At 38.0% G+C, this 12,086-nt stretch overlaps 1 protein-coding gene across 1 annotated transcript in view; it reads left to right on the forward strand.

The window, feature by feature from the left end:
- The window catches only part of CAMK4 (calcium/calmodulin dependent protein kinase IV), a 204,046-nt gene that overhangs the window by 103,431 nt on the left and 88,529 nt on the right, over window positions 1-12,086 (forward strand). The window contains exons 4-5 of the mRNA XM_028529930.2: window positions 9,273-9,335; window positions 11,256-11,338. Coding sequence (XP_028385731.1) covers window positions 9,273-9,335; window positions 11,256-11,338 — 146 coding nt within the window. The remainder of the gene's footprint in view (window positions 1-9,272; window positions 9,336-11,255; window positions 11,339-12,086) is intronic.

Raw genomic sequence — 12,086 nt, forward strand, 5'->3', positions numbered from 1 at the left:
CAGAAAAGGTAGAGGAAGGTTTTTAAATTTAAATGCCAACAGGTATCAATTCCCTCTTTGATTACCACAAAGCAAGAAGGTTATATTGGATAGAACTTAAAATTTTAATGAAGTTATCTTCCACTTTTAGAAAAAAGAAAAATAAAATCATGTCTCATGTTTATTAGACATTGTTTTTACCAGAGCTTGAATGCTCTCATGAATTCCAATATTTCTAAATTTAGTTTCTTTTAATTGCAGTAGGTTATTTGGGAAGACTTAGGAAATTGCAAATAGAAGACCAGAAAATGTTGACCTTACTTTTACAAATTATTTCAGGTCAGGCGCTAATATTACTGAACATCTACCATGTGCTGCAAGATTTCACATACATTCTGATTTAATCCTGACAACAATAATCCTGTGGGGAAGCAATTATCCCCAGTTTACGCATGAAGAAATTGAAATAATCCTTAGAAAAGATGAGTGACTTGATACGGGACTCTAAATGACAGAGCCAGGAGTCAAATTGAATGTTTAAAAACAATGTACAATCAAGGATGTTTATTACAGAATAATTTATGTTAGTAACAAATTGTAAAAATTCATGACCGTCTAACCAGAGGATAGCCATTGATGAGACCAGGCCACAAAGAAGCTGTTTTACACTGTGCCTATGAACATCGGGTATCCTTAAAATTTTAGGGTATCTTTAGTGAACATTGGAAGAAACAAAATTCTATTTTAGTATTTAAACTATGTGGTTAAATATGCACAATTTAAAAAGCTAAAGTAAATAAAGCAAAATGCTACTGACTATTATGGTATAGTGGTGAGTATGTTCCTCCGTCTTATTTATTATATTTCACATTTAAAAAAAATGTAGCTATGATATTTTTAAAAAGCATTTATTTTCTTCAAAAGTATATTTTATAAAAGTGTTTATTTTCTTCAAGCCCTGGCAATGGGAACTTGACAAGAGAATTTAGGAGGCTTACTTTGTGTGCTTTTTTTATCACAGGATATCTTTTTTTTTTTTTTTTTGCAAAAATCACCTCATTGGGAATGTGAAAGTAGGCACCCAGCAAGGCTTTTCTCTAGAACTGTCCCCACTCGTGGGCACAGACAAATGAATTCACAATTGCAACCCTAGAATCCTCTGCTTACTAAGGGTCTCACAGCGCCTTCTTTGGGAATGCATAGTATACTCCAGTTCTCATTGTTCTCATTGTTTAATGTTCATCATTTCATTCTCACTTTATCTATTCTGTGGTTGTGTTGGATATAAAACATGGATCATACAAGTTAAGGTAAGGTGTGCTCTTTGAAGAAGAAGAACAGGACTCCTTTTGGCCACTGTGAAAGATCTTAGCCTGTGATGGGGAGCGGAGAAGACATGTAATCAGTGCCTGCTGGCGTGGAGCTTTATCAATTACATTCCTCGGAACAGTCTTCATTTATCTTAGAATGCAATATTACATAAGTGGCGCAGTAACCCTTTGCAGCCCGCAGCTTGGAAATCACAAGCTATGAGCAGGGCAGTCTCTAGAAGACCTGGGTATTTAGCTCTGACTGTGAGACAGGCATGCTCCACTCCACTGGCGTAGGTCACATGACAAAAAATGTCCTATGGATCAGAGGAAAACTGGCTAACCAGGTTCTAATTTCTTCCAACCACAGCTGTTAAACCTGGGATTTTGTTTTTCTTTGAACTACCAACCTTTTGTATTCAAACACTAGCTCCAACTCTCATTCATTCATTCATTCAACAAACTCCTATATCCCAGATGTTGGTATATAATGCTGGGGATACTGCTGTGTACAAAATGGACAAAACCCTAGCTGTTGTAGAGTTTATGTTTTGGTGAAAGAATCAAATAACGGTCCTGTAATTAAGTGGTAACATAGAGGTTTCTAAATGATTCATGGTGTGTGTCTGTGTATATGTGCAGGTAGCTACTTTTTAAAAAATTTTTATTTTAATCATTCTTCAAGTACAGTTTTCTGCCCTCCACTCCCATTCCAGCCCGCCCACCCATCCCTCCCCACTTCCCTCCCATAGGTAGCTATTTTTGATGCAGTGACCAGGGAAAGCCTCTAGTCACTCTCTGTGTGAAGTGAGGTCTAGTGGAAGAGAAGGTGACAAGTGTAAAGGCCTTGGAGCCTGGAGTGCGAGTTGAACGAACTGTCAGATCAAAAGGGTAAAGCCAAACCCTCCCGAGTTTTATGTCCCATGGTAAGGAGTTTGTGTTTATTCTAAGTACAGTGGGATGACAACAATGGAGTTTAAGTTGGAGAGTGACATGATCTGATTTACAGTGTAAAGGCATCACTCTCACTGCTGTATGCAGACAGAATGATTATGAAGGGTAAGAAACAAAAACAGGAAGATCAGTTAGGAAGTGTTACAGTACTGCTACAGCATTTAAAGTAGCAGAAACATCAGACCAGATGATGACCTAGAATAATCCATTTTATTTTAAGAAGGGAGTGAGCAAACACCATGTTAAATGCTGTTGACAGGGTAAGATGCAATCAGAAAAGTAGCTAGTAGTTTAGCTCCAAGTGGCTCTTCCAAGGAGGACACTAACTTCTTCTGTAAAAGCCATCTTGGATGAGTGCTTGGATAAGGCCAGACTGGATCTCCTGGAAAAATATATGGGCAGGGAAGGAAATAGAGAAAAAATGCAGAGATAACTCTGGAGAGTTTTTCTGAGAAGAGAAGCAGAGATCTGCTTTAGAAACAGGAAGGGAGTGAGGACTAAGGAATGAGATCTTTTTAAATATAAGAGATTTTAAATCAGGATAACCCCTGTATATTCTCAATCCCAGGGAGAGATACGGAGATGAAAGAAATGGGAGAAACAGGCGTGTAAAGATATAAAGTCATTTCTACTTTTTATAACGCATTCTCCTCCTCCTTTTTCTCCTTCTGTTAGGTCTAACCTGTTTGTAATGAGTCTGGCACCAGCCAAATCTTTTGCATAAACTTTCTTCAGCATGTTGTCCCTTCCAGGAATATTTTAAACCTATTTCATTCACTGTAAAATGTAAGACTCTTACTCATAGAAGCTGCCTTGTTTGAGTCTACCTGACTTACAGATGTTTCAGGTTCTGAAATATGTGTCGTTATTTCTGTTGAGCTTCTCAGAGACATTGTTGTCTTTCTCAAAGTCTATTCCAACCTTTGGGCTCCTCCTCCATTGGAAATCTCTGCTTTTATGCTTTATGCACTCCCCGTATCTTGGCATCTGCAGGTAGTGACAGGCAGTTATAAAGAGAACTATCAAAAAAATGTTACAATTTTCAAAGCCAAGCTTATTTGATTGAAATGCTTTATTAGAGTTTGCCTTCCTATACTGATCAGAACAAGATTAGTGCTATGCTGGCCAGTATTGAATGTAAAATAAGGTACTGGGTCCCTAAAACTTGCATCTCCTTCCTGCCCCACTGTACCACGTCTAATGCTCACCCCTGCCTCCACCCCTGAACTGTTTCTGTGTAGCTGTGTTTTCCACTCTCCCCTCCACTGGGTCCAAACTCACACTGAAAGATCTGGGAGAAGAACATTCAAGACAAAAGTCTATCAAGTATAAAGTGGAAAGGCCTGGAAATGGAAATGGTCTAGGCTTCTTCAAAAATCAACTAGATGATAAGTGAGTTTGGAGTAAAATGGGACAAAGCATAGATGAATTCTCTTGGACAGAGCCAGTGTTATTAGCATCTTTCTCAATCTGCTTCTCCCAGCCTTCCCCATCTCAGGAAATGGCAATTTTACCCCTTTCTTGGGCCAAAAAAATAACAGTCCATCTTTACACTTCTGTTTCTCCAATGCCCCATAGATAGTCCATCTTCAGATATTGTTGGCTGTTCCTTAAAAATATCCATCCATTTCTTCCTCCTTTATTATACCACCTGGCTCCAAACTTCCATCATCTCTCACCCAGGTAACTGCCATAACCTCCTTACCAAGTCTACCCTGCTTTTACTCTTTCCATCATCCTCATCCCTGCAAGATTCAGAGTGACCTTCTAAAACTTAACTAGGGTGATGTCATTTCTCTCTCAAAACCTTCCAATTATGTCTGATCCGTCTCACACTAAAACACCACATTACACATGGTTCTTCATGACCCAGCTTCTGGTCATGACAAGCCTCTGTCATCACCTACTACTCTCCTTCTCTGTCACTTTGCTCTGGTTAAACTGGCTTCCTTGTCTTCACTTGATTGCTTCAAACCCCTCTTGTAGCTGAGGACCTTTGCTTCTCTGTCAGGAACACTCTTCCCTCAGAGCCAAGTGCCTGTGTCCCCTTATTTGACCAACAAGCCTTTCCTGGCTTGCCAGCTCAGATAGCACCCTCATCACCCTGTCTCCCTTAGCATGGGTTTTGTTTTTTCTTCTTTAGTATTTACCAATTCTGGGTCTTTATTTGTTCATTTTCTGTCTGCATTAGTATGTATGTTTCTTGGAGCATAAATTTTTTAGGAAGTTTATCTATTTTGTTCACTGTTGTGTCCTCATGCCCAGAATAGCATCTTTAAATAGTGGATACTCAAAAAATGTCTGTGGAATAAATAGATGAAGTTAATTGGATACAGATTGTATAGATATTGATAGACTGGCTGGTAAGAAGGTTGTGTAGTCCCTGGATTGTTTATACCTTCTCAGTGAATTAGAAGCAAGTCTGTGATAGGAGAGTGAAGGAAAGAGGGAATATTGGAGGTTGGAGGGAGAAAGTAAAAAAGACTGCATTATAGAGAGAGCTGGAGATTTGTGGATATAAATTAAAAGTGGGACCAGTTAATACGATTGTGTGTTTTCTTCCAACCACTTCAGTTCAGGCACAAACATGGAGTAAGAGAACAGTGGAGTTAACCACGTTAAGGGTTTATTCCTGGCAGATAGAACAGAGAAAGGTAAGAGCAAAGAAGTTGGGGAAATATGCAGACCATTGCTTATACTAATGGGCCATGGTATCTAAGCTAAGTAAGAGCTAAAAATATAGGAAGTAGAAAGCAGAGAGTGTGATGTTAGAAATCAGTGTTTCTAAAGTGGTAAAACTAATGATAATGATGAATGACCATGGGAACGGCTGACTAAGGAGGAGTGGAAGAATAGATTATTGAAATTGAGAAAAAGGTTAAAAAAGAAACTGACAGACAGGGATGTTGAATGGATCATCCACATGAGAGTTGAAGCTGTTAAAATGATAGGATAAGTGGTCAAGATAAAGTTGCTAAAACATGCTAAAATTTTTAGTATAGGATGAGTGATAAGAAGATGGGAAGACGACTACAAGAAGTTGCAGGTTATATTGCTTGATGGCAGACATTTCAAAGCAACCAGAATTTTGGAGGGTCAAGGGAAGAGAAATGGTTTGGACCTAGCAATAAAGAGATAGGACACTTCCTTCCAGGTCCGGTGGGCAAGTTGCCCACTGAGAGAGAAAAAGACGAGTCACCATTTTGAGAGACTGTGAAAAATGTAGTCATGAGGTGGTCAGGTTTCTGTCAGATCAAGCAGGTAATGAGAATAATCAGACGTGGCTAAAATTCTCTAGTCACTGGAGACACTAGCCTCATGTAGAAAAACCTCAATATTTTTTATGTGTTCCTCTTTCGATACTTGCATTTTGTAGCAGATTTTTGCATGTTGAAAGTTTTTAACTTTCAAATCCTCGTAGGCTAAAACTATCATTCCCCAATTTAACAAAGCTCCAGTTGTCAAGTCTTCTCATCAATCATGTTGGTGATATGTACAGGTTGATATGCCAGAAACGGGAGGCTAAATTAAGCAGAAGCTCTGCAGAGGAAAATGCTTGTGAAGATTTAAAGATATTTGTCTACTTATTTATCCATTAATAACTTTTACATTTTGCCTTTTTCTGCAAAAGATTTGAGAAGCACTCCATAAATTGCAGCATGCTCTCTGGTCATGTGAACTAAAAATGAGCCTAAGAAGCTGGAAGAAACACAGAGACACAAAATAAGACTTATGGTCTCAAAGCCTGCAAAGACGATGAGATAAGGCTGAGCATTTCTGTGGAAATACTGATGTACTTGACTGAGTCCTAGAAGCCTAGAGCAGTGGTCTCTACTCATATGGGTCACCCTAATTTACCAAGAGTATTTGAAGTCCCAGAGTCCAGATCTAGGCCACATATGGGATAGTCATGTGGCTCCAGTCTAACAGAAATTCGCTGTTGGAGCTCCTCTTCTCTTTTCCCAGTCCATTAGCACCTCTGTCTCCAAGCATCATTCTCACAGTACAAAACTGCTTTTCCTTTTCTTTCCTGAAGTTCCCATTACTTTCTTCTTCACATATTTTTCGACCCGTCTTCCCTTTTTTTTCTCAGCCCTCTCAGGCTCAACACAGGAGTGTGCATATTTTTTAATTTTGGGAAATGTAGCTATTTGGGATTCTAAGAATCCCTTTGAAAGTCTAAGAACCAATACTCCAGAAAATTTAACAGCACATGCACTTTTTTACAGGCACAAGAAACAAGCAAGTCCATGGAGACTTCTGCCTTGAGGTTAGATATGTACATGTGAAGAAGAGTATCTCTCTTTTCTCTTTAAAAAATGTGAGACTGAAGAATATAGGTTTGGGGCTTCCAGGGGCCATGTTAGGTGGCATTTGGGGTAGGAGGAGAGAGAACGACAGAGAGAAAACACTACTGTGTTTGAATTAGAACCCTGAGATTTAGCTGTGTTTGAAGGTAGATTCACTGTGACTTCCCAGTTATGTGTACAAATAAACTGCTTTTTGGCTTTAGCAAGTTTGAGCTGGGTGTGACTTATGGCTAAAATGTTTTGATTAATACATAGTCTGAATTGTATTGTGATTTACTGTCTGGGACAGACGGGTGGAGCAGTTTCCAAACTTCTCGAATCCTAGAGCATTGTCTGTGTTTCTTTATCCCTTTGCTGTGAAAGGCCCAGAGCCTGTCAATTCAACGTACAGTGACTGGGTTACTTCTTACCAACTTGTATTTTTGTTCACAGTGAGTCTTTCTTGTGTAACTGCCTCATATTGGTTTTTAGGTATTAACTGCATGGATTATATCTTTATTCACTCTTCTTAGTCCAAATTTGTAACTGTTGCTGCATTGTTATATGGGATATTTATGAATATTCTCAGAAGTATGCTGAATTGCACAGACTGGCATTTATTCCAGTAGAATATACTTTGTTTGCATTGTGAGTTAATTTTAATAATTTAAACTTTCTTTGGAAAAATATGTTAAAACACCCTAAGCCTTCCAATGAACCATATGAATTACCAAAACTTTTATTATAGTTTAAGAAGCCTTAGTGTGACCATATGGCTACTTAATGAGGTAGTACGGCTACTAAATGAGGATCCTTTAACAATTTCTTATAAAAGTTTTTCTTCTCATGGAAACTAAAGGTATTTGTAAATGGTGACCACCCTCTTTAAGTAAAGCACTCTATCTAGGCTCTGGTAAAATTATATTTGCCAGAAATATATATATATATTTTATAAATATATATATATTATATATATTTTATAAATATATATATTATATATATTTTATAAATATATATATTATATATATTTTATAAATATATATATATTATATATATATATATATATTATATATATATATATATATATATATATATATATATATAGTTCTTCATGGTGTGGCTCTGTGGCTTGGTCATCATCCCACAAACCAACAGGTCAACAATTCGATACCCGGTCAGGGCACATGCTTGGGTTGCAGCCAGGCCCCTAGTTGGGGGCAACAGATCTTTGTTTCTCTCCCACATCGATTTTTCTCTCCCTCTCTTTCTCCCTCCCTTCCCCCACTCTAAAAATAAATTTAAAAATCATTAAAAATATATATGTTGCAACCAAGCAAAAGAACATGTAAAGTTTATGAATATTCCCTTGAATATCCTTTCTTTATTTTCAAAGAATATATCGTTTTGGTTAACGTTTTTATTAGAGAATAAAAATTAAATGAGTGAATGTCATAATCTTGAAAGTATGTTTGGTTATCACCATTGAATCATGATTAGAATTTTTCTCAGGCCCATCCTTGCTTCCTCGGGGGATATAACTTAAATGGTAGAATTCATTCTCCATTTGCAGCTGTGTCTTGATCATGCCCACCGAGCTTGGCTTTGAATTGCACATAAACCTCTGCATGTTCGTTTCTAAAACCATGTGAGCTCTGCCAGTAACAGGATTCTGGACAGCTCAGATGGCAGAGACCACAGTAAGAGTGCAGGTATTACCTATACATTGCTTTGGTGGATTTTCTTTCTAGTATATGACTTTTAGGATCTAAAACTTTAATCCACTGTGATTAAAAGAGTCAATCATTGGCTTAGCAAAGGGAAGTACTCCTGATTTTTTAATATCCTAATGTAAATGGCTATTGTTTTAAACCTAGAGATCAAGTAGCAGCGGCGAACCAACTGGGATTCCTTAATGACAAGCAACAGAAAACTAACTCTGGATACCTTATATAGGAAAGGAAATTTAGTGGATTATATAATATGAAAGTTCAAAGGGCAGACTAATTTATGCTTAACTGAATCCAGTGGATTATATTATATCACCAGTACTCATTTTTCATCTCTGAGAAATGATTTTTTTTCTGTTTTGACTTTGTTTTCAGTTAAGTGGTTTCTTATGGTATCAAAATTGGTTTCAGGTAATGGCATACTCTATCCTTTTTTTAACCTCACAATTTCAGAGAAAAAGAAACTACCTATTTCTTGATTATTTGAGCAAAGTTTTTAGGGTGGACCGTGACTGGGGTGACTTGGGCCTGGTAGATACCCCTGATGCAGTCACTATGGCCAGGGAACAGAGTTCTCTGACTGATTAGGCTGTGTTAAGTGTGCAGGCTTGTGGGTGACAGGCAGGTAAAGTGATGGACAGCTCCAGGAAGGTGAGGACGGGGATCCATAAAACAAAGGAAGAGAAGGAGGAAGAATCATTTGAAATGAACTTGTGCCTGAGTGGTGATAACCATGAATTTTGATAAGAAAAGGGCCATGTTAAGAGGTCTGAGAACTTGTGACCCGTATTTGTAACTCGTTTTACTTGTGTATGAAGCAGAGAGGAAAGACATGGGGGAAAATGACAAGGGGGTGTGGCAAGTGAAGGAGGCACAGAAAAAAGCTTAGAAGAGCTTCTGCCAATTACCTGATTCACCCAGGTGGTTATTACTGTTTCTTATTCTTCGCTATAATTAAGACATTTCTAAGGTGGGAGTATCTTTCAGTTTCTTTCCTTCATTTTGCTTTTTAGGTGGACAAAAAGATCGTAAGAACTGAGATAGGAGTTCTTCTTCGCCTCTCACATCCAAACATTGTAAGTGATTTTTTAACTACTATTCCAAAAATCTCCAAACATAGAGAGTGGGATTTGTGAGCTTTGTGCTGTCCACGCTGATTGTGAGAAAGGGATTCTCCCACCACCACTAAGCAGCCACAGTCACCAGGCTCTTGTCCTCTTGTTACATTTTTCAGATCTTCAGCTGAATAAATCTTAAAGACAGTACCTTTTGAAAGGGTTTTTTAAAATGGACAGATCAGCATATATACCATCTTTATTTTAATGCACAAAAGGATAGCTAAAATTCAGATCATTTTGTTTCACTCTACTAAAACACTGGCTTTTTCCTTCTGCTAAAAAAGCCTCTGAAGAAAATGCATTGCTTTCCAAAGTCATTTTAGTCTCATCAGAGAGGGTATCTGCTTCAGAAACAATGTGAAGATTCAAATAAATGATGTGCTTGAATGGGGAAATTGAAATATTTTCTGAAACTCTGCTCTAGGCTATGTCCAGACAAAAGCACTGAGGGGAAGGTCTGACGAAAGCTTTCTGGAGCCACTGAAGTGAAAAGAACAGGCCAGCACTTGATTTTATGAATTGAACCAACTACTTAAAGAAGACATTTTACTCATTTCTCTGAGAGAGTTGCGTCCAGGAGGGTGACCTGCAATGCTTAGGCCCAAGGCAAAGTGCTTGAACTTATTATAGGAGTTAACAATGCTTTAGCTATAAAAAACAGAAAACTTGAATGTAGTGGTCCAAACAAATATTTTTCTTAGTTTATAAGAAATCAGAAGGCAGGCAGTCACCAGCATTGGTTCTGCTCCCAGGTGATGTCATCTGGAACCCAAACGGCTTCCTCCCACTGGTTCTGCCTACCTCAAGGCATTTGCTATCACCCTCATGCCTTTCCCTCATGGCCCTAAAACCGCTGCTCCACACCCTCCACAAGCTTCCAGCCTATATTCAAGACAGAAAGAAGTAGAAAGACCCCAGAAGCAGAGTTTGATGAGTAAAAGATTTTCCAGAATTTCCTGCTGCAGCACAATTCCCTTCAGATTTCATTGGTCAGAGCTGGCCACAAGAGCAAGCTGAACTTCACAGAGACTGGGAAAATGGGGAAAGGGTTGTCATAAGAAACTCACACCAATCGTGGTCCATAATTTGAGTGTGACACCTTTGTTCCCTAAACAAATTCAGAGTTCTGTTTACAATAAAGTAAGGGGAGAAGGGCTTTGGGTAAGCAATGAGTCATATTTGCCACATACAGTCATGATGTTTGCACTGTCCATAGCTTTTCTTTCAAAGAGAAATGAGTGTAGAATTTTCCTCAAATGTAGATCAGCTCTATCACTAGATTATCAGATGGATTGAGGAAAATATCCAAAATCAGATGGATTATCTCAATGTGGTGAAAGCCCTCTTATGATCAATCAGGTCATTGCCATTATTACTTTTGTGAGGATCCCTTCATCCACCAGCAGCCTTTAGCAGCTGAGGGATATATTTTCCACAAAGACACACTTTAACCTGGTCTTGTCCTATCTTAGACTGTGATTCCAAGTTCCTCCCAGGAGAAGGAGGCATTTGCATTTTCATCAACCACGATGCTTCCAAATGATTTAGGAAGTTTTGTTCATTTGCTTTTATTTTTAAATTCTGCAGTAATTTAGAAATCAAGATATTTTGATAAAAATTAGAAAGTGTTTCTAAGGTAGGTATCTTTCACAGGTCAAAAGAAAAAACATAAAAACTCAAAAGGACCGTTGAAGAAATGAGGTAACTGATAAAAATAACCATAGTGACAAATGGCTCCATGGTACTTGCATAGGGACCTTTGTTGACGATGATCCAACATGTTGCTATTACAGAGTTTTGGTTTTGCCATAGCTTTAGCTATTTCTCAGAAAAGTGAAAGTAAGGAATCTGTGATTTTTTTTCTATGTCTTTCTTCAGATAAAACTTAAAGAGATATTTGAAACCCCAACAGAAATCAGTCTGGTCCTAGAACTTGTCACAGGAGGGGAGCTGTTTGACAGGTAAGTTGATCCCGGAAATCCAACCACAGAAAGGCTTTGCTTCATCACCAAAAAAGAATCAAAGGGAAATTGCTCCTGAAATTTTTCATGATGACACATCATACCAGTTAATACAGTCACTAAAATAAATCTTAAGAGGAGTATGGAATAGAAGGAGAGTGATAGCTGATAAGACGTGAGTGGGTGAAAAGTTGGGATGCTTAGTGAGCAAAAACAGAAAACACTGTATCTGTTTACTTGGGCAAATATTTACTTCCTCAATCAAAAAACAGAATTTCCAAAGTCATACTAAATCTAAACAGTCACATTTACGAAAGTATTTTGTGAGAAAACATTGGATGAAAATTATAGAAAGTTAAATGTGTTATAGTATCCTCTGTTAAGATCCAAAAGCTCTTAAAAATCAGTACTCTTCAAATGATTATTTTGAGGCCTTCTTTCTCTCTTAGGCTGTGTAAAGAATTCCAAGATGCAGAGAAAAACATGTTCTGCTGTATGTAATAATAACCAATTTTAGTTGCTTGCTCCTATGTTCATCACCTGAGGCAGAAGTTTTAGGATGGTAGGGAGTGTGCCTAGGAAACTTGTAAAGTGTAATATTGGCAAACTGTACAAGAGATAAAAGACTTAAGTCTCCATAGCTTTCCCACCTTCCTCATCTTCTCAGGAGAATTCTGTTTACCCTGATGATCCCTTGGGACCCCTTTGCTATGTTCATTGGGGTAATCAAAAAATAATAATAAAAATG

Source organism: Phyllostomus discolor, chromosome 3 (assembly GCF_004126475.2).
Source record: "Phyllostomus discolor isolate MPI-MPIP mPhyDis1 chromosome 3, mPhyDis1.pri.v3, whole genome shotgun sequence".
Classification (NCBI taxonomy): Eukaryota; Metazoa; Chordata; class Mammalia; order Chiroptera; family Phyllostomidae; genus Phyllostomus; species Phyllostomus discolor.